The following is a 23341-nucleotide window of genomic DNA, read 5'->3' on the forward strand; positions in this document are numbered from 1 at the left end:
ATTCGGCCCTTCGAGCCAGCACCGCCATTCAATGTGATCATGGCTGATTATTCACAATCAGTATCCCGTTCCTGCCTTCTCCCCATACCTCCTGACTCCGCTAACTTTAGGACCTCTATCTAGCTCTCTTGAAAGCATCCAGAGAATTAGCCTCCACTGCCTTCTGAGGCAGAGAATTCCACAGATTCACAACTCTCTGGGTGCAAAGTTTTTCCTCATTGCTGCAGGTGGAGCAGCCGAAGGGCTTCATAGAGTCCCCACTCATCCTTCTAAATTCCAGCGAATACAAGCCCAGTCGACCCATTCTTTCATCATATGACAGTCCCACCATCCCGGGAATTAACTTGGTGAACCTACACTGCACTCCCACAAGAGCAAGAATGTCCTGCCTCAAATTCGGAGACCAAAATTGCACACAATATCCCAAGTGCAGTCTCACCAGGGCCCTGTACAACTGCAGTAGGACCGCCTTCCTCCAAAACTCAAATCCTCTCGCAATGAAGGCCAACATGCCATTAGCTTTCTCCACTGCCCGCTGTACCTGCATGCTTACTTTCAGTGACTGCTGTACAAGCACAGCCAGGTCTCGTTACACCTCCACTTCTCCGAATATTGCTCATTACCGTTCCGTGAACCGAGATATGGTTGTCAGGGGTTTTGGGGAGAAGGCAGGAGAATAGGGTTAGGAGGGAGAGATAGATCGTCCATGATTGAATGGCGGAGTAGACTTGATGGGCCGAATGGCCTAATTCTGCTCCTGTCATTTATGACCTTATACAGGGAGAAACCTTGTTTCCGCGCTGGAGTCACACAGGTCTTGCACTCAGCGTGATTCCCATTATCCCGTATCCGTTCACTGCGGACGGATCGATTGTAATAGTGTGTTACCTTTCTGCAACAAAAAAGCTTCTCACTGCACCTCGGTACACGTGACAATAAACTAAACACCAACCCTCCCTGCGCCAGGGAGCGCTGCGGCCAGCTGACCTCCCGCCGCTGCACCGCGACCTCCCGCCGCCAGGGGGCGCTGCGGCCGGCCGACCAGAGACGATCCATCGCGACCTCCCGCCGCCAGGGGGCGCTGCACACGGAGGACCAGAGGGCGCCCAGACCTCCTTCCCTCCCGCATTCGCTCACATCGCACTTCTCGGGTCGCCGGCCGCAGGATCGCCCTCGGGAAGGGAGGAGGCGGTGGGGGAAAGGACGCGGGGGCGGGGGCGGCGGCGGCGATTCCGTACCTGACCTCCGGGCGCTGAGCGAGCGCAGACCTCGTGCGCCTCACGTGACCGGCGACCAGGTTCTGCCCCCCACCACTGATGGGCAGCGCCGGCGACCAATGGCAGCAGGGTCCGCCTCCCCCGGCGCCAACGTCATAAAGGAACAGGTAACGCGTCCGACCAATCAGAGCAGCGTATCCCCCCCCCCCCACATGAATAACACAATATATATCTTTATTGTCATTGTACAGGGGCACAACGAGATTGGGAATGCGCCTCCCATACGATGCAATAAATTATTTAGCTAGTCAGTATTCACTTAAACAACCCAATGAAACAAATTAGAACAGTTTTAAAACAGAAGACGTGAACATGACACGTAATGTAACACGTGAACATCACTAGTGCTTGAATGCGATGGGTGAGGGGATGTGTGAGGGGGGGTGAGGGGATGTGTGAGGGGGGTGAGGGGATGTGAGGGGGGGTGAGGGGATGTGTGAGGGGGGGTGAGGGGATGTGTGAGGGGGGGGTGGTGTGAGGGGATGTGTGAGGAGGGGTTGGGGGGTGAGGTTATCAGCCATAATCACAATGAATGGCGGTACTGGCTCAAAGATCCAGCTCAGTAACCTGTACCTGCCTTCTCTCCATACCCCCTGATCCCTTTAGCCACAAGGGCCACATCTAACTCCCTCTTAAATATAGCCAATGAACTGGCCTGTTCAGTACTGCCTTCAACCACTGAAGGTCACCTCACCTACTGTCTCCTTTCTCTGTTCATTTATTTATTTACTTATTTATCTATTTATTAATTTCCCTATGTTCTCAAAATCTCTGTAAAGCGTCTTTGAGTATATGAAAAGCGCTATATAAATAAAATGTATTATTATTATTATTATTATTCTGTGGCAGAGAATTCCACAGACTCACCACTCTCTGTGTGAAGAAAGGTCAGACTGGGAATGGGAGGGGGAGTTGAAGTGCTCGGCCACAGGGAGATCAGTTTGGTTAATGCAGACCGAGCGCAGGTGTTCAGCGAAGCGATCGCTGAGCCTGCGCTTGGTTTCGCCGATGTAAATAAGTTGACATCTAGAGCAGCGGATGCAATAGATGAGGTTGGAGGAGGTGCAGGTGAACCTTTGTCTCACCTGGAAAGACTGTTTGGGTCCTTGGATGGAGTTGAGGGGGGAGATAAAGGGACAGGTGTTGCATCTCGTGCGGTTGCAGGGGAAAGTGCCCGGGGTTGGGGTGGTTTGGGTAGGAAGGGATGAGTGGACCAGGGAGTTACGGAGGGAGCGGTCTCTGCGGAACGCAGAGAGGGGAGGGGATGGGAAGATATGGCCAGTGGTGGGGTCCCGTTGTAGGTGACGGAAATGTTGGTGGATGATAGGGCGGCACGGTAGCGCAGCGGTAGAGTTGCTGCTTTACAGCGAATGCAGCGCCAGAGACTCAGGTTCGATCCTGACTACGGGTGCTGCACTGTAAGGAGTTTGTACGTTCTCCCCGTGACCTGCGTGGGTTTTCTCCGAGATCTTCGGTTTCCTCCCACACTCCAAAGACGTACAGGTATGTAGGTTAATTGGCTGGGTAAATGTAAAAATTGTCCCTAGTGGGTGTAGGATAGTGTTAATGTGCGGGGATCGCTGGGCGGCACAGACTTGGTGGGCCGAAAAGGCCTGTTTCCGGCTGTATATATATGATATGATATGTTGGATCCGCTGGCTGGTGGGGTGGAAGGTGAGAACGAGGGGGATTCTGACCTTGTTGCGAGTGGGGGGAGGGGGAGCAAGAGCGGAGCTGCGGGATGTAGAAGAGACCCTAGTGAGAGCCTCATCTATAATGGAGGAGGGGAAGCCCCGTTTCCTGAAGAACGAGGATATCTCGGAAGCCCTAGTGTGAAACACCTTATCCCGGGCACAGATGCGGCGTAGACGGAGGAATTGGGAGTAGGGGATAGACTTTTTGCAGGGGACCGGGTGGGAAGAAGTGTAGTTCAGATAGCTGTGCGAGTCAGTGGGTTTATAGTAAATGTCCGTCACTAGTCTGTCTCCTGTGATGGAGATGGTGAGGTCCAGAAACGGGAGGGAGTATATATATATATATATATGCATATACATAAACCATAAAGGTCGAATCACCTTTATGGTTTATGTACATCATGTGAAAAATAAGATGAAGAGAGAAATAGAGCGTTGCTTTAAATCAAAGTTGCTTCTGATCCATTAGAAGATCTATTTATCTCTATCTTGCCTCTCATATCAACACAGACACACACACACACATATTCATATATATATATATATATATATGAATATGAAATGTGCGGGCATCGGGCGGGGGAGGCCTGCGGAATCAGCGATAATTTCCAGGCGCTTTGAAGATGTGTATTACAGAAATTAGTTGCTTAAAGCTTAAATAAAGTTTAAGTAAATTAGAATTTTCATTTGCTTCACAACAATTTAAGCAACTCTATCTCAGAAGTTAAGCAGTGTGACATCGAGATGGAGGTATCACAAAATGCTGGAGTAACTCAGCAGGTCAGGCAGCATCTCAGGAGAGAAGGAATGGGTGATGTTTCGGGTTGAGACACCTTCTTCAGACCCGTCTCGACCCGAAACATCACCCATTCCTTCTCTCCTGAGATGCTGCCTGACCTGCTGAGTTACTCCAGCATTTTGTGATACCTTCGATTTGTACCAGCATCTGCAGTTATTTTCCTACACGACATCGAGATGGAGAAACTATTGCAACCACAACACTTGGATCTGGATCCCAACTCACCTACTGCAGCAAAGGAATGGAAGCACTGGCTTCGTACACTAAATAACTTCTTTGATGAGTGTGGCGACAATGCACCAGACAAAGTCAGGACATTAATAAGCTCTGTCTCTTCATATCATCATATCATATATCTACAGCCGGAAACAGGCCTTTTCGGCCCTCCAAGTCCGTGTCGCCCATTGATCCCCGTACATTAACACTATCCTACACCCACTAGGGACAATTTTTACATTTACCCAGCCAATTAACCTACATACCTGTACGTCTTTCTACTTTAATTTATTCAGTTTTGACTTGAACTTTAAAAAAATAGTTAACTTGTCACTGAAGAAGGGCCCTGATTCAAAACATGACCTATCCATACCCTGCACTGATGCTGCCTGACCTGTTGAGTTCCTCCAGCACTTTATGCTTTGCCATTGTCACTGGCCATTGGGAAAACATTTCAGCTACATACCTTTAGAAAGGAGATGAGAAGGAAATTCTTTCGTCAGAAGGTGGTGAATTCATTGCCACAGACAGCTGTGGAGGCTGTCAATGGATTTTTAAGGGGGAGATCGACAGATTCTTGATTAGTACAGGTGTCAGGAGTCATGGGGCGAAGTCAGGAGAGTGGGGCTGAGAGGAAAAGAAAGATCAGCCATGATTGAATGGCAGAGTAGACTTGATGGGTGGAACTGCCCAATTCTGCTCCTAGAATTAATACATTTATGCCAATGCTCTCCTGCCTCCCTGAGTTGCTCCAGCACTCTGCATCTTTTTTTGTAAACCAGCATTTGCAGCTCTTTGTGACTTATCTTTGTTATCAAGTTATACCACAAGTTATCTTTGGAAGTGTTGGGCGATAGATGACGTTAATTTAAAAACTCGTCCATTATAATGTCTTTGCAAAAGCCTTTTTTTTTTTTAAATTGTGTGCATTGGCAAGGAGCTCAGTCTGTGCTCTTTAAGGGGGGGGGGGGGGGGGGGGGTTGTCGAATGCGTGCAACACTAATGCAACTGCACTGTGTGGAGGAAGAACTGCAGATGCTGGTTTACACTTGTAGACTCAAAATGCTGGAGCAACTCAGCGGGACAGGCAGCATCTCTGGAGAGAAGGAAAAGATGACGCCTCGGTTCGAGACCCCCCATCAGCCGTCTGGACCCGAAGCGTCACCCAATGCAACTACAAGTTACAGGAGTAGAATTCGGCCATTCTGCCCATCGAGTCTACTCCACATCTCCTCAAACCATTCAATCAAGTCAATGGACGGCCAGGTCTGAAGTCTGAAGAAGGAACTCGACCCGAAACGTCACCCACTCCCTCTCTCCTGAGATGCCGCCCGACCCGCTGAATCACTCCAGCACCTTGTGAATAAATACCTTCGATTTGTACCAGCATCTGCAGTTATTTTCTTATACTATTCAATCAAGGCTGATCCCTGCCTCCCAATCCCATTTTCCAGCCTTCTCCCCAAAACCTTTGACACCCGCTCTAATCAAGAATTTGTCTATCTCTGAGACTGTTGAGATTTGGTCCACCTCTCACACTGGTAGTGGAGGATTGGGGGGTGGGGAGAGAGAGGAGCGAGGTGTTGCTAATGCAGCGAGACCCCGCCGGTCGATGTTTCTATGTCTAGTCTTGTCGGCCCGGTTCCCCTCGGCACTCACCGCAGCGCCGGCAATCCCGCGTTTCCCTCGGCCGCGGCCGCATCGCCAGCTCCTGCGGGATGAGGCCGAGCGCCCGCCTCACAATCACCGCCATTTACGTCCCGGCCCTAGCCCTGGGTATGGGCCTGGTCCTGGTCCTGGCAACGACGGCCGGGCCTCACTTCACCCCCCGTCTCCCTCCTCCTCCCCCGTGACCTTTGACCCTCCGCGGGGAGAGATCTGTGACCCTCTGCACCCGTTCACCATGCACTGCATTCCGTCAATTTGTTTTTAGTGCGATAAGATGTTTAATAGTCGTCAGCCCGGTTTTTTTTAAAAACAGGTTTTGTTTTTTTTAATTTTTGCAACGGTCGCGGTCGCCTGTCATCGGCGGGTTGCAAGATGGCGGCGGTGTGGTTACGGCGATGCTCGTTGCTGGGCAGCTTCGGCGGAGTGGCGGGGCGGCCAGGTACCGAGCGGCGGGTCGGGGCAGAGCGGGGCGGCCAGGTACCGAGCGGTGGGGCAGAGCGGGACGGGCAGGTACCCAGCGGTGGGTCGGCCAGGTACCCAGCGGTGAGGCAGAGCGGGTCGGCCAGGTACCCAGCGGTGGGTCGGCCAGGTACACCCAGCGGCGGGGCAGAGCGGGGCGGCCAGGTACCGAGCGGTGGGTCGGCCAGGTACCCAGCGGTGAGGCAGAGCGGGTCGGCCAGGTACCGAGCGGTGGGTCGGCCAGGTACCCCCAGCGGCGGGTCGGCCAGGTACCCAGCGGTGGGGCAGAGCGGGTCGGCCAGGTACCCCCAGCGGCGGGTCGGCCAGGTACCCCCAGCGGTGGGTCGGCCAGGTACCCCCAGCGGCGGGTCGGCCAGGTACCCAGCGGTGGGGCAGAGCGGGTCGGCCAGGTACCCCCAGCGGCGGGTCGGCCAGGTACCCCCAGCGGCGGGTCAGCCAGGTACCCCCAGCGGCGGGTCGGCCAGGTACCCCCAGCGGCGGGTCAGCCAGGTACCCCCAGCGGTGGGTATGATTACATAGAGGAATGTACAACTTATGATTCTGCTATTGATGTACTAAGCAGACTCTTCATTAAGACACCCAATGTAATATTTGCTCGACACCTCCTTGCTACTCGTAAACAAAAACCTGGTGAGTCACTTGATGAGTTTTTACAAGAACTTCAAAGACTTCAAAGCAGTTACAGCTGATCAATATCGACAGGAACTTATTTGAGACTCCGTTATCAATGGTTGGGCATCACCTTTAATACAACAGAGACTATTAGAAAACAAAACCTTGGATTTACAGTCAGCTTACAATCAAGCCTACTCATTAGACTTGGCTCAGAGAAATTCAGATGCTTATGGCTCATCTAATGTGTATTCTGCTGCAACTACTACAAAAGAATCTCATCCAAGTACTAACATGGAGCAAGCTGAAACAATTTCTACTGATAAATGTGCCCTTGCTGCAGCATATACTTATTCAAAAAGGAAGTGTTACTTTTGCGGGGGTAATATTCATAATAGAGAGATATGTCCTGCTCGAGAGGCAACTTGTAATAGTTGTGGCAAGAAGGAACATTATTCTAGAGTATGCAAGTCCAAAGCAACTACTAAAAGTGTGACTGCTACCATGTATATGCCTTCTTTATATGCAATTACAGCTGCATTTCCTCAGAGCTTGTCTCACGCAGCTACAACGGTATCCATCAATGGCCAAACACTTAATGTACTACTTGATTCTGGCAGTTCAGAAAGTTTTATAAGTGAACAAGTTGTGTCTCGACTAAATCTAACTATAATTCCTTCAAATAGAGAAATCTCGATGGCTCTGACATCTCTCAATACTCAAATTATTGGATCTTGTATTGTCAAGTCAAGTCAAGTTTATTTGTCACATACACATGCACGATGTGCAGTGAAATGAAAGTGGCAACGCCTGCGGATTGTGCAAAAAAAATTACAATTACAGCATATAAATTAAAATTAATACAGAAAAGAAAATGTACTCCCTGGAGTTATAATAGTTAACAGTCTTATAAGTGGACATATAAGTTAACAGTCTTGATGGCCTGTGGGAAGAAACTCCGTCTCATCCTCTCCGTTTTCACAGCGTGGCAGCGGAGGCGTTTGCCTGACCGTAGCAACTGGAACAATCCGTTGCTGGGGTGGTAGGGGTCCCTCATAATCTTGCTTGCTCTTGATCTGCACCTCCTGATGTATAGGTCCTGCAGGGAGGCGAGTGTAGTTCCCATGGTGCGTTCTACTGAACGCACTACTCTCTGCAGGGCCTTCCTGTCCTGGGCAGAGCTGTTCCCAAACCAGACTGTGATGTTGCCGGACAGGATGCTCTCTACAGCCCCAGAGTAAAGCATTGAAGGATCCTCAGAGACACTCTGAATTTCCTCAGCTGTCTGAGGTGGTAAAGGCGCTGCCTTGCCTTACCCACCAGTGCGGCAATGTGTGTTGTTCATGTCAGATCCTCTTTGATCAGACTTTGTTCTGAACAAAACTAGTCATAAATCTGTATGTCTTGGTATTTTGAAAATTTTGTGTAGCGATATAATTCTAGGTCAGGATTTTCAGAAACAGCACAGATCACTTCAAATAATGTATGAAGGAACTATGCCTAATCTTGTATTGTCAAAGCCACCAGTATTGTGTGTTTTTTCTGCTGCATCTGTTGAATGTCCTTCGTTACACTCGCCTCCCTGCAGGACCTATACATACACGTGGCGGCGCCTAACGGCAGCGGCTGACTAGCAGTCTGTCCGCCTTTTTTTTGTTGAGTGTCGGTGTTGGGATGATTTTTATATATATTTTTTTGGTTGTGTATGTGTGGGAGGGGGTGGTGCTGTGTGGGGGGTGGGTGTGGGTGGGTGGGTGTGGGGAACTTTTCTCTTCCTCACGGCGCGGGGTGCGGCTCGGCTGCGGGGTGCGGCTCGGCTGCGGGGCCTAACATCCCCCGGTGCGGCTCGGCCGCTGGACTTTACATCCCGGTGCGGCTCGGCCGCTGGACTTTACATCCCGGTGCAGCTCGGCTGCGGGGCTTAACACCGCCCAGTGCAGCTCGGCTGCGGGGCTTAACACCGCCCGGTGCAGCTCGGCTGCGGGACTTAACACCGCCCGGTGCGGCTCGGCTGCGGGACTTTTCACCGCTGGTGCGGCTCGGCTGCGGGACTTAGCTGCGCAAGGCTTGGTCGCGGGCCTTTCATCGCCCGGTTCGGCCGCGAGACGTTTCAGCGCCCGGTGCGGATACTGTGCGGGTCGGTCGGGGACGAGCTGTCTGTCCGTGGGCGTGGGGAAGAGAGGGGAAGTTTTGTTGTCTCCATCACAGTGAGGGGGTGTTTGGAGTCACTGTGATGGACGTTTGTGTGGGGGTTATGTGTCTTGTGTTCTTTTTTTTTCTTTTTTTTCTATGACTGCTATGTAGTTTCGTTCGGTACTTCGGTACCGAACGACAAATAAAGCTCTGTATACTGTTATACTGTTATTCACTAATTTATCGTCTAAGTGCAAGCCAATTGCTACAAAATCAAGACATTTTAGTAAAGATGACAAAAACTTTATCAACACAGAAGTAACTAATCTTTTACGAGAAGGTATCATAGAACCCAGCTCTTCCCCTTGGAGGGCACAAGAGGTTAAGGACCCCTTGGAGAGACATAGAAAGAGACTCTGCATTGATTACTCTCAAACTATAAACCAGTTCACGGAGCTTGATGCATACCTATTACCTCGTATAGAAGATATTATCAATACATTAGCTAAGTATAAGGTATTCTCTACTTTTGACCTAAAAAGTGCTTACTATCAAATTCCTTTTGAAAGAATCAGAAAAGAAATACACTGCGTTTGAAGCAAATGGAAAATGATACCACTACTGCAGAGTTCCTTTTGGTGTAACTAATGGTGTGGCAGTTTTTCAGAGAGAGATGGACAAACTTGTTGAACAGGAAAACCTTAAAGATACTTTCCCTTATCTTGATAATATAACTATTGCAGGAAAAGACCAAGCTGAACATGACAAAAATGTACAATAGTTTTTAGAAGTTGTACATTCTAAAAATCTAACATTAAATGAGGCTAAGTCAATAACATCAGTGTCATCAATATTCTTGGTTATTGGGTTGGAAATGATATGGTCCAGCCTGTTCCAGAAAGACTCCACCCACTCCAAGAGATACCTGTTCCAGCTACATTAAACTCTCTACGAAGGGTTCTTGGCATGTTTGCATATTATGCTAAATGGATACCAAATTTATCGGAAAAAAATCAACCTTTGATTAGAGCAAAATCTTTCCCCTTGACTCTACAGCAATTGGTGCCTTTACTTCTTTAAAGAAACAATTAGAATCTGCGACATTACACGCCGTCGATGTGGAGATCCCCTTTGTTGTTGAATGTGATGCCTCTGATTTAGCAGTATCAGCAACATTAAATCAAGGAGGATGACCAGTGGCTTTCATGTCTCGTACTCTCCAAGGTAGTGAATTGCATTACCCGTCGAAAAGGAAGCTACAGCAATTATTGAAGCAGTGAGGAAATTGAGTCATTTCCTTGCTCGCCAGCACTTCACTTTGATAACAGATCAGCGTTCAGTAGCTTTTATGCTAGATAATCGGAAGCGAACGAAGATTAAAAACAGTAAAATTCATGAATGGAGTATTGAATTATTCAAGCATTTTGTGCCTCTGTTCATTCTTCTGCACTCACTGATCTTCACAATGATCTTCACAAAGGACAGATAGTTCTTCTGTCCCTCTCTTCCCCTCCCCCTTCCCAGATCTCCCACTGTCTTCCTGTCTCCACCTATATCCTTCCTTTGTCCCGCCCCACCTGCGCTCGGTCCGCGTTGGCCAATCTGATCTCCCGGTGGCTGAGCACTTCAACTCCCCCTCCCATTCCCAGTCTGACCTTTCTGTCTTAGTTCCTCTGTCCCTCTCTTCCCCTCCCCCTTCCCAGATCCCCCTCTATCTTCCTGTCTCCACCTATATCCTTTTTTTGTCCCGCCCCCCCTGACATCAGTCTGAAGAAGGGTCTCAACCCAAAACATCACCCATTCCTTCTCTCCTGAGATGCTGCCTGACCTGCTGAGTTACTGCAGCATTTTGTGAATAAATACCTTCGATTTATACCAGCATCTGCAGTTATTGTCTTATACAACCTATGGAACGTTTGAGTATTGACTTCAAAGGGCCTTTACCAATCTCCTCTCAAAATGTTTATATACTTACCATAGTTGATGAATATTCGAGGTTTCCATTTGCCTTTCCTTGTCCAAATATGTCAGCCGCTATGGTTATCAAATGTTTAGATCATCTGTTTTCATTCTGTGGATTTCCAAGTTACATACATTCTGATAGGGGCAGTGTAAGAAAATAACTGCAGATGCTGAATGCGGGAGTAACTCAGCAGGTCAGGCAGCATCTCAGGAGAGAAGGAATGGGTGACCTTTCGGGTCGAGACCCTTCTTCAGACTGATGTCAGGGGGGCGGGACAAAGGAAGCATATAGGTGGAGACAGGAAGTTAGAGGAAGAACTGGGAAGGAGGAGGGGGGGAAGAAGAGAGGGACAGGAACTATCTAAAGTTGGAGAAGTCAATGTTCATACCACTGGGCTGCAAGCTACCCAAGCGAAATATGAGGTGCTGTTCCTCCAATTTCCAGTGGGCCTCACTATGGCACTGGAGGAGGCCCATGACAGAAAGGTCAGACTGGGAATGGGAGGGGGAGTTGAAGTGCTCAGCCACCGGGAGATCAGATTGGTTAACACGGACCGAGCGCAGGTGTTGAGCGAAGCGATCGCCGAACACCGAACCGAAAGCAGGCTCGGCGATCGCTTGGCTCAACATCTGCGCTCGGTCTGCGTTAACCAATCTGATCTCCCGGTGGCTGAGCACTTCAACTCCCCCTCCCACTCCCAGTCTGACATTTCTGTCATGGGCCTCCTCCAGTGGCATAGTGAGGCCCACCGGAAATTGGAGGAACAGCACCTCATGTTTCGCCTGGGCTGCTTGCAGCCCAGTGGTATGAACATTCACTTCTCCAACTTTAGATAGTTCCTCTATCCCTCCCTTCCCCTTCCCCTTCCCAGTTCTCCCTCTATCTTCCTGTCTCCACCTATATCCTTCCGTTGTCCCGCCCCCCTGACATCAGTCTGAAGAAGGGTCTCGACCCGAAACGTCACCCATTCCTTCTCTCCTGAGATGCTGCCTGACCCGCTGAGTTACTCCAGCATTTTGTGAATAAACACCTCTAGTATCTTTGGTCATGACGCAGGAGAGGGCGGGCAGTGACGTCCGCGACGCAGGGCAGGACGGGGTGACGTCGCGCTGCGGGCGGGCAGACCCCGACATCGCGAGGCGGGTGGGCGGACGGGGTGACGTCGCGACGCAGGAGAGGGACAGTGGACGTCACGACGCAGGGAGGGCGGTGACATCGCGACGTGGGAGAGGGAGGGAGGGTGGTCGGTGACGTCGTGACGCAGGAGAGAGAGGGAGGGCGGGCGGTGACGTCACGACGCAGGAGAGGGAGGTCGGACGTGACGACGCGACGCAGGGCGGGCGGTTGGCTCGACCCGGGTCCCGGATGCTTGGCGCCCCCAGGTCGGTGCGGCGCCCACTCCCCTCCCCCTCCCCCACCCACCCACCCACACCCCAACCCCCCCTCACTCACTCACCCCCTTTCATCCACTCACTCACCCTCTCCTTCCCCCACGTCCCCTCCCCTCACGCCCCGCACCCACTCACCCCCCGCACCCCTCACCCACTAACCGCCTCCTCACTCACCCCCCCCTCACCCACCTCACACCCCCCGCACCCACTCATGCCCCTCCCCCCTCCCGCACCTACTCACGCCCCCTCCCCCTCCCGCACCCACTCACGTCCCCTCCCCTCACGCCACTCACTCACCCCCTCCCTCACCCCCCACTCACCTCCTCCCTCAACCCCTCACCCACCCCCTCACTAACTCACCTCCCCTCACCCCCTCCCCCACCCACCCACACCCCAACCCCCCCTCACTCACCACCCCCCACTCACCTCACTCACTCACCCTCTCCTTCCCCCACGCCCTCTCCCCTCACGCCCCGCACCCACTCACCCCCTGCACCCCTCACCCACTAACCGCCTCCTCACTCACCCCCACCTCACACCCCCCGCACCCACTCACGCCCCTCACCCACTCACTCACCCCCTCCCTCACCCCCCACTCACCTCCTCCCTCAACCCCTCACCCACCCCCTCACTAACTCACCTCCCCTCACCCCCTCCCCCACCCACCCACACCCCAACCCCCCCTCACTCACCACCCCCCACTCACCTCACTCACTCACCCTCTCCTTCCCCCACGCCCTCTCCCCTCACGCCCCGCACCCACTCACCCCCTGCACCCCTCACCCACTAACCGCCTCCTCACTTACCCCCCCCTCACCCACCTCACACCCCCCGCACCCACTCACGCCCCTCACCCACTCACTCACCCCCTCCCTCACGCCCCTCCTCCCTCCCGCACCCACTCACCTCCCCTCCCCTCACGCCACTCACTCACCCCCTCCCTCACCCCCCACTCACCTCCTCCCTCAACCCCTCACCCACCCCCTCACTAACTCACCTCACTCACCCACCCCCTCACTAACTCACCTCCCCTCACCCCCTCCCTCACCCACTTACGCCCCTCAGATTAGGTAAAGGGGAGGTGCAACGAGACCTGGGTGTCCTTGTACATCAGTCACTGAGCGTAAGTGTGCAGGTACAGCAGGCAGTGAAGAAAGCTAATGGCATGTTGGCCTTCATAATGAGAGGATTTGAGTACAGGAGCAAAGAGGTCCTTCTGCAGTTGTACAGGGCCCTGGTGAGACCACACCTGGAGTACAGTGTGCAGTTGTACAGGGCCCTGGTGAGACCACACCTGGAGTACTGTGTGCAGTTGTACAGGTCCGTGGTGAGACCACACCAGGAGTACTGTGTGCAGTTGTACAGGTTCCTGGTGAGACCACACCTGGAGTACTGTGTGCAGTTGTACAGGGCCCTGGTGAGACCACACCTGGAGTACTGTGCAGTTTTTGTCTCCTAATTTGAGGAAGGACGTCCTTGCTATTGAGGCAGTGCAGTGTAGGTTCACCAGGTTAATCCCTGGGATGGAGGGACTGTCATATGAGGAAAGATTGGAAAGACTGGGCTTGTATTCACTGGAGTTTAGAAGGATGAGAGGGGATCTTATAGAGACGTATAAAATCATAAAAGGAATGGACAAGCTAGATGCAGGAAACATGTTTTCAATGTTGGGGGAGTCCAGAGCCAGGGGCCACAGTCTAAGAATAAAGAGGAGGCCATTTAAAACTGAGGTGAGAAGAAACTTTTTCCCCCAGAGAGTTGTGAATGTGTGGGATTCTCTGCCACAGAGGGCAGTGGAGGCCGATTCACTGGATGGATTTAAGAGAGAGTTAGGTAGAGCTCTAGGGGCGAGTGGAATCAAGGGATATGGGGAGAAGGCAGGCACGGGTTACTGATTGTGGATGATCAGCCATGGTCACAATGAATGGCGGTGCGTACAGGCTCGAAGGGCCAAATGGCCTCCTCCTGCACGTATTTTCTATGTTTCTAACTATCTAAACTGTGTTCCCCCTCCTGCAGGGTTTAGGAGCCGTTACAGTGGACGGGGAGACGGTGCCGTGAGTGGCCATGGAGGGCGGCCAGGGTGCGGGCGAGCCGCACATCTGCTCGGTGTGCGGACTGAGCTTCGAGGGGCTGGCGGCGGTGGAGGTCCACATGGCGGGACACAACAAGGAGAAGCGCTACGAGTGCGACATGTGTGGCAAGACCTGGCTGTACCCGTGCCTGCTGGAGACCCACCGGCGGGTGCACACGGGCGAGCGCCCCTTTGCCTGCTCGGAGTGCGGCAAGGGCTTCACTCGCTACGACAGCCTGCTGCGGCACTACCGCGTGCACTCTGGCGAGAGGCCCTTCGGCTGCGCCGACTGCGGCAAGGGCTTCAAGACGGCGCAGGACCTGAAGATCCACCGGCGGGTGCACACGGGCGAGAAGCCCTTCGGCTGCTCCACCTGCGGCAAGAGCTTTGCCCAGTCGTCAGGGCTTCTTCGTCACCGGCGGGTGCACAGCGGCGAGCGGCCTTTCACCTGCTCCGACTGCGGCAAAGGCTTCAAGACGTCGCCCGACCTGAAGGTGCACTGGCGCCTGCACACCGGGGAGCGGCCGTACACCTGCAGCGACTGCGGCAAGGGCTTCACCCGCTCCAACAGCCTGCTGGAGCACCAGCGCACCCACACGGGCGAGCGCCCCTTCACCTGCGCCCAGTGCGGCAAGGGCTTCACCCACTCGTCCAAGCTGCTGAGCCACCAGCGGGTGCACGCGGGCGACCGCCCCTTCCCCTGCCCGGTGTGCGGAGAGCGTTTTGCCATGGCCTCGCACGCCCTGTCTCACCAGCGCGTGCACACCAGTGGTCAGCCCTACGACTGCCAGTTCTGCGGTGAGGCGTTTGACAGCTCGCGGGGGCTGCGGGAGCACCGGCGGGTCCATGCCGGCGAGCGGCTCTTCGGCTGCTCCCACTGCGGCAAGCGTTTCAAGAGCGCACGGGGGCTTCGCGAGCACCAGCGGATACACACCGGAGAGAGACCCTTTGTGTGTGCCGAGTGTGGCAAGGGTTTCACCCGTATGTCCAGCCTGTGGCAGCACCGGCGTACCCACAGCGGTGAGCGTCCCTTCCCCTGCCCGTCCTGTGGTAAGGGCTTCACCCGCCTGGACCACCTGCTGGAACACCGGCGGGTCCACACCGGCGAGCGCCCATACACCTGCCCGCTGTGTGGCAAGGCCTTTGCCCGCTCCTCCAGCCTGCTGGCTCACCGCGCCGTGCACAGCTCCGAGCGCCCCTTCACCTGCCCGCTGTGCGGCGAGCGTTTTGCCCGCTCCTCCGGCTTGCTGGCGCACCGGCGGCTCCACGCCGGCGAGCGGCCGTACTCCTGCGCCGACTGTGGTAAGGCCTTTGCCCGCTCCTCGGGCCTCCTGCTGCACCGGCGCGCCCATGCCGGCGAGAGGCCCTTCGCCCGCGGCGGCCGCCCACGGCTGGCGCGCCGCCGCACCCACCCGTGCCCCGAGTGCGGCCAGGTATTTGGCCTCCTGCCGGCACTCCGGGCTCACCGCGCCACGCACCGCGGCGAGGCAGCACCAGGCGCCACCGGAGGCACGCTCACCGCGCCCACCTGCCTCCCCGCCAACGGGGAGACGGCCAGTCCCGTCCCTGCCCCTGCCCCCTCCCCCGGGGCACCCCAGGAGACAGGGTCTCCGGTCGCGGGCGAGGGGAGGGATACCACCACCCACACCCCCCCACCTCCAGACCCTGCGCACGCCGCTGCTCTTCCCCGCTGATGTGGCAGGGATGGCGCCGTGCCGCGCCGCGCCAGACACGGGCAGGCGGGCGAGGAGGTGCCCGGCTCCGTCAGACCGAGGGAGACAGTCGAAGGAGAAGCCCCCCCCCCCCCCCCAATCAGTGCCCGCCCAGTCCTAGAGGAGGAGGCTAGAGGAGGCCATTAGGCCCTTCAAGCCAGCACCGCCATTCATTGTGATCATGGCTGATCATCCACAATCAGTAACCCGTGCCTGCCTTCTCCCCATATCCCTTGATTCCACTAGTCCCTAGAGCTCTATCCAACTCTCTCTTAAATCCATCCAGTGAATCGGCCTCCACTGCCCTCTGTGGCAGAGAATTCCACAGATTCACAACTCTCTGGGTGGAAAAGTCTCTTCTCACCTCAGTTTTAAATGGCCTCCCCTTTATTTTTAAACTGTGTGGGCCCTGGTTCCGGACTCCCCCAATATTGGGAACATTTTTCCTGCATCTACCTTGTCCACTCCTTTTATAATTTTATACGTCTCTGTAAGATCTCTTCTCATCCTTTTAAACTCCAGTGAATACAAGCCCAGACTTTCCAATCTTTCCTCATTTGACAGTCCTGCCATCCCGGGGATTAACCTGGTGAACCTACGCTGCACTGCCTCAATAGCAAGGATGTCCTCTGGTTGAATAAGTTTCTTCAAATGAGGAAAAACTTTTTCAGTCAGAGAGTTGTAAATCTGTGGAATTCTCTGCCTCAGAAGTCAGTGGAGGCCAATTCTCTGAATGCCTTCAAGAGAGAGCGAGATAGAGCTCTTTAGGATAGCGTAGTCAGGGGGTACGGGGAGAAGGCTGGAATGGGGTACTGATTGAGAATGATCAGCCGTGATCACATTGAATCGTGGTGCTGGCATGAAGGGCCGAAAAGCCTACTCCTGCACCTAATGTCTATTATTTATTCTCACAGTTTTAAATGGCCTCCCTTTTATCCTTAATAGACAATAGACAATAGGTGGAGTAGGCCATTCAGCCCTTCGAGCCAGCACCGCCATTCAATGCGATCATGGCTGATCACTCTCAATCAGTACCCCGTTCCTGCCTTCTCCCCATACCCCCTCACTCCGCTATCCTTAAGAGCTCTATCCAGCTCTCTCTAGAAAGCATCCAACGAACTGGCCTCCACTGCCTTCTGAGGCAGAGAATTCCACACCTTCACCACTCTCTGACTGAAAAAGTTCTTCCTCATCTCCGTTCTAAATGGCCTACCCCTTATTCTTAAACTGTGGCCCCTTGTTCTGGACTCCCCCAACATTGGGAACATGTTTCCTGCCTCTAATATGTCCAATTCCCTAATTATCTTATATGTTTCAATAAGATCCCCCCTCATCCTGTGGGCCAGACTGTGTGTGGCCCCTGGTTCTGGACTCCCCCAACATTGGGAACATTTTTCCTGCATCTAGCTTGTCCAGTCCTTTTATAGTTTAATAACTCGCCGTGTGTGTCCTGCCCCCTTGCACACCATAGTCCCTCTCTCTTCCTCCACACCTCACCCAATTCTCGGAGCATGTCCGCCCATAATAACAACCATCCAAGACCACTCCTGTCCTCCCCCGGCCAAATTATTTTAGTCATCGGATGCTGGAATCTCGAGTGAAACATAATGTTCGGGTTGGTGGCGCAGCGGTAGAGTTGCTGCCTTACAGCGAATGCAGCGCCGGAGACCCGGGTTCCATCCCGACTACGGGTGCTGTCTGCACGGAGTCTTCACGTTCTCCCCGTGACCCACGTGGGTTTTCTCCAAGATCTTCGGTTTCCTCCCACACTCCAAAGACGTGCAGGTTTGTGGGTTAATTGGCTTGGTGTAAATGTAAAAATTGTCCTTAGTCGGTGTAGGATAGTGTTGGAGTGTGCAGGGATCGCTGGTCGGCGCAGATCCGGTGGGCCGAAGGGCCTGTTTCCGCGCTGTATCTCCAAACTAATCTGCTCCCTGTTGCCAAGCCCTTGCACATCCTCTGGCTTCACATTTCACTCCTCTTGGGACAGTATAGAACAGGAACAGGCCCTTCGGCCCACCATGTCTTGCTGAACATGGTACCAAAACCAACTCTCCTCTGCCTGCACGTGATCCATATCCCTCCATTCCCTGCACGCCCACTATAAGGTTGCCAACTGTCCCGTATTAGCCAGGACATCCCGTATTTTGGGCTAAATTGGCTTGTCCCGTACTGGACCCCCCTTGCCCCGTATTAGGTCCTGGGGGCCGCTCAAGGCCCGGACACTGACGGGAAAAAACGTGCAGATGCTGGTTAAAATCTGTGCCAATCTGTTCCGGACAGTGTAGGCCCAGAGGCCCGGGCGCCGCCTAACGGAGGTTGCGTAGCAACCCGCCTCCCAGCACAGGTGGCCGCCATTGGTGGAGCGAGAATACATGGCCGCTGGCTGGGTGAGGTCACGTGGGGCGCGGGGCCATGACGTCACCTTGTCCCGTAGTTGGGAGTGCTATAGTTCGTACCCCTAACATCCACGTGCCTCTCTAATAGTGTGAAACGGCACTCTCGCACACACAGCAATGCATTCCAGGCACCCGACCCCCCCACTGTGTTTACAAAACGTTACCCTGTACGTCTTTAAACTCTGCCCCTCTCACCTTGACAGCTGTGGGTGTCAGGGGTTACGGGGGGAAGACAGGAGAATGGAGTTAGGAGGGAGAGGTAAGTCAGCCATGATTGAATTACGGAGTAGACTTAAGATAGACACAAAATGCTGGAGTAACTCAGCGGGACAGGCAGCATCTCTGGAGAGAAGGAATGGATGATGTTTCGGGTCGAGACCCTTCTTCGGAGTAGACTTGATGGGCTGAATGGCCTAATTCTGCTCCTATCACGTATGACCTTAAAACCATGTCCTCTAGACTTTAATATTTCAACACTCGGGTAAAAAGATCTGACTGTCTTCCTTATCAATGCCTCTCATCAACATAGAAACTAGGTGCAGGAGGAGGCCATTTGGCCCTTCAGGCCAGCACCACCATTCATTGTGATCATTGCTGATTATCCACAACCAGTAACCCGTGTCTGCCTTCTCCCCATATCCCTTGGTTCCACTAGCCCCTAGAGCTCTATCTAACTCTCTTTTAAATTCATCCAGTGAATTGGCCTCCACTGCCCTCTGTGGCAGAGAATCCCACAAATTCACAACTCTCTGGCTGAAAATATTTAGACAATAGACAATTCTTCTCATCTCAGTTTTAAATGGCCTCCCCTTTATTCTTAGACTGTGTGGCCCCTGGTTCTGGACTACCCCCCCCAACATCAGGAACATTTTTCCTGCTTCTAACTTGTCCAATCCTTTTGTAATTTTATACATTTCTATAAGATCCCCCCTCATCCTTCCAAATCATTTTATTTACTTCTATGAAGTTTCCACATGACCCCCCCCCCCCCAAATTCCAGAGAAACCATCCAAGTCTGTCCAACCTCTCCCTGTTGATAATGCCCAAATCAAGGCATCATTCTGATCAAGGAAACAAAATGCTTGAGTAACTCGGCAGGACAGGCAGCATCTCTGGAGAACATGGATAGGCGCCGTTTAGGGATGGGAGGTCTCGACCCGAAACATCACCCATTCCTTCTTACCAGAGATGCTGCCTGACCCGCTACGTTACTCCAGCACTCTGTGAAACGTCACCTATCCACGTTCTCCACAGATGCTGCCTGACCCGCTGACTTACTGCAGCACTTCGTGTGAGTAATAGAGTGATACAGTGTGGAAACAGGCCCTTCGGCCCAACTTTCCCACACCGACCAACATGTCCCGGCTACACTGGTTCCACCTGCCTGCTTTTGGTCCATATCCCTCCAAACCTGTCCTATCCATGTACCTGTAACTGTTTCTTAAACGTTGGGATAGTCCCTGCCTCAACTACCTCCCCTTGCAGCTTGTTCCATACACCCACCACCCTTTGTGTGAAAACGTTACCCCTCAGATTCCTATTAAATCTTTTCCTCTTCACATTGAACCTATGTCCCCTGGTCCTCGATTCCCCCACTCTGGGCAAGAGATTCTGTGCATCTAACTAAATTGTGTTCTCTGCAAGATTCCAGCATCTGCAGTTTCTTGTGTCTCCCTCACCTATATCCACTGTGGGCGGTCACGGTGGCGCAGTGGGTAGAGGTGCTGCCTTACAGCGAATGCAGCGCCCGAGACCTGTGTTCAATCCCGACTACAGATACTGTCTGTACGGAGTTTGCACGTTCTCCCCGTGATCTGCGTGGGTTTTCTCCGAGATCTTCGGTTTCCTCCCACACTCCAAAGACATGCAGGTATGTAGGTTAATTGGCTTGGTAAATGTAAAAATTGTCCCTAGTGGGTGTGGGATAGTGTTAATGTGCGGGGATCGCTGGTCGACGCGGACCCGGTGGGCCAAAACGGCCTGTTTCCACACGGTATCTCTAAACTAAACTAAAACACCTATCACTTCTGAAGAAGGGTCTAAACTGGAAACGTCACCCATTACTTCTCTCCGGAGATGCTGCCTGTCCCGCTGAGTTACTACAGTTTTTTGTGTCCACCTATCGCTTGCCAGGCTTTGTCCAGCCCCCATCTCTTTGTCCAGCTTTCTGCCCCGACTCCATCAGTCCAAAGCAGGGCCCCGACCTGTCACGTCGCCCGTCCATTCCCCTCCAAAGTGCTGGTAAACCTCATCAATAGATAATAGGTGCAGGAGTAGGCCATTCGGCCCATCTGAATCTGAATCACCTTTATTGTCATTCAAAATGAATTGATCGAAAATCATTTGCCACGCAGCCACAACAGTACAGAGTAAAAGACACAAGACACACAATTTTAACACAAACATCCATCATAGTGACTCCTCCAGACACCCCCTCCCTATGAAGGAAGGCAAAAGAATTTCTTCTCTCTTCCCCCATGCTTCTCCCACGGACATATAGTTCAAATTCTAAAGGACAGAGGCTTCGAGACAGCACCGCCATTCAATGTGACCATGGCTGATCATTCTCAATCAGTACCCCGTTCCTGCCTTCTCCCCATACCCCCTGACTCCACTATCCTTAAGAGCTCCATCTAGCTCTTCAGGTCAGCCGTCCGTGGTGGGAACCGGATGGAGAAGTGTTCCCAATATCAGCCCTCCTTGGCCCTGTCGGCAATGCAGTGTCCATTCTTGGGATAGGATGCAATGTCCGAGCTGACCAGTCATCGACAGCTCCCCCCCCCCCCTCGAGCGCCATCTCTTCGCCATTCCTCTGTCTTCTCACCGGCGAAAGGCGTCAGGATTAATCCGGAGTCACCGCTTCCCGTCCCCCGGCCGTTCCCCCTCAACTCCGAACGGTGGCATCACGCTCTCCGCCCGTGGACGGCTGCAAGACTCCGGTGGTGGTAAACAAGGACTTTTGCTCAATAACCCGTTGGAGCCAAGTTGTATTCTAATGAAATAAATGTCTTTTTTTAAGCAAAAAAAAAATGTAGATAGGCCCCCCAAATAATCAGTGTTATCCCGTGATAAGCTTTCCTCCATCTATATATATAAAAAAGTTAAAATGCAAACTGATCGTGCACAATTGTGAAGGCTTGATTTCAAACGCAGGGCAGGGGCATTCCCTGAGGGGTTTGGGGGGTTGGAAGAGGTTTCTTCTGTGTTTTCCCCCTCAGTGGTTGCCTGGGGAGGAATGGCGGCGGCACTCGGCCCATCGGAGCTAGGATGCACGGGAAGAAGGCTGAGCTCGGATTGGACGGCCATTCGCAACGTGCCGGGAGTGGAGGGTATCCGGGCTCTGATTGGGCAGAGCATATGAGGGAGGGTTTTGTGGACATCTAGAATTGGCGGCTAATCCCCGGGATGGCGGGACTGGCACACGTTGAAGGAATGGAGCGACTGGGCTTGTATACACTGGAATTTAGAAGGATGAGAGGGGATCTTATTGAAACATATAAGATTATTCAGGGAATGGACACTAGAGGCAGGAAACATGTTCCCGATGTTGGGGGAGCCCAGAACCAAGGGGTAACACGTTTAAGAATATGGGGTAGGCCATTTAGAATGGAGAAGAGGAAGAACTTTTTCACCCAGAGAGTTGTGAATCTGTGGAATTCTCTGCCTCAGAGGGCAGTGGAGGCCAATTCTCTGGATGCTTTCAAGAGAGAGTTAGATAGAGCTCTTAAAGGTAGCGGAGTCAAGGGATATGGGGAGAGGGCAGGAACGTAGTACTGATTGTGGATGATCGGCCATGATCACAGTGAATGGTGCTGCTGCACCTGTTGCCTATTGAGAATCCAATGTTGCAAAGACCATGAGGTTGCAAGCTGCCCAAATGGAGAATATCAGGTGCGGCCCCTCCAGTTTGCCTTCCATGGCCACTCAGGCCAAGGAGGCGGCCCAGGACCATGTAGGGAATGTCGGTATGGGAAGGGAAGTTAAAATGTGTGAGAAGGAACCGCAGATGCTGGTTTAACTCAAAGGTAGGCACAAAAAAGCTGGAGTAACTCAGCAGGACAGGCAGCATCTCTGGAGAGAAGGGATGGGTGACATTTCGGGTCGGGACCCTTCCTCAGATTGGTTAGGGATAAGGGAAATGAGAGATATAGATGGTGATGTGGAGAGATAAAGAACAATGAATGAAAGATTTGCAAATAAGTAACCATGGTAAAGGAAAGAGGCCGTTGTAAGCTGTTTAAACCCATCTTCATTCTGAAGAAGGGTCTCGACCCGAAACGTCACCCATTCCTTCTCTCCAGAGATGCTGCCTGACCCGCTGAGTTACTCCAGCATCTTGTGTTTAAACCAAAATCTTCAGTTTTCTTTCCTCCACATTGTAAGCTGTTTATTGGGTTAGTGAGACTCTAGTGCGACTTGGGTGGGGGAGAGAGAGGGAGAGAGAGAGAGAGAGGGAGAGAGAGAAGGAATGCCAGGGCTACCTGAAGTGAGAGAAATCAATATTCATACCACTGGGCTGTAAGCTGCCCAAGCGAAATATCAGATGCTGTTCCTCCAATTTGTGTTTAGCCTCACTCTGGCAATGGAGGATACCGAGGGCAGAAAGGTCAGTGTGGGAATGAGAAGGGGAATTAAAGTGTCCAGCAGCCAGGGGATCAGGTTGGTTCAGGCGGGCTGAGCGAAGGTTTTCCGCAAAATGATCGCCCAGTCTGCGTTTGGTCTCGCCGATGTATAAGAGTCCACATCTTGAACAACGGATACAGTGGATGAGGTTGCAGGAGGTGCAAATTAACTTCTGCCTCACCTGAAAGGACTGTCAGGGTCCCTGGACAGAGTCGAGGGAGGAGGTACAGCGACAGGTGTTGCATCTTCTGCGGTTGCAGGGGAAGGTACCTGGGGAGGGGGTGATTTGGGTGGGAAGGG

The 23341-nt window shown here is 52.8% G+C and overlaps 1 protein-coding gene across 3 annotated transcripts in view; it reads left to right on the top strand.

Annotated features, from left to right (window-relative positions):
- The first annotated feature begins 1608 nt into the window (after positions 1 to 1608).
- LOC144601007 (uncharacterized) overlaps positions 1609 to 23341 on the top strand; it is a 38667-nt gene continuing 16934 nt past the window's right edge. Inside the window, exons 1-2 of one of the 3 annotated variants that reach the window (XM_078412913.1) lie at positions 1609 to 1638; positions 14253 to 16707. In XM_078412913.1, coding sequence (XP_078269039.1) covers positions 14301 to 16001 — 1701 coding nt within the window. In that variant the 5' untranslated portion in view covers positions 1609 to 1638; positions 14253 to 14300 and the 3' untranslated portion in view covers positions 16002 to 16707. Of the gene's footprint in view, positions 1639 to 12159; positions 12225 to 13236; positions 13357 to 14252; positions 16708 to 23341 lie in introns of those variants that run through there. The other 2 variants (XM_078412914.1, XM_078412912.1) reach the window with 2 other exon arrangements.

Source organism: Rhinoraja longicauda, chromosome 16 (assembly GCF_053455715.1).
Source record: "Rhinoraja longicauda isolate Sanriku21f chromosome 16, sRhiLon1.1, whole genome shotgun sequence".
Taxonomy (NCBI): domain Eukaryota; kingdom Metazoa; phylum Chordata; class Chondrichthyes; order Rajiformes; family Arhynchobatidae; genus Rhinoraja; species Rhinoraja longicauda.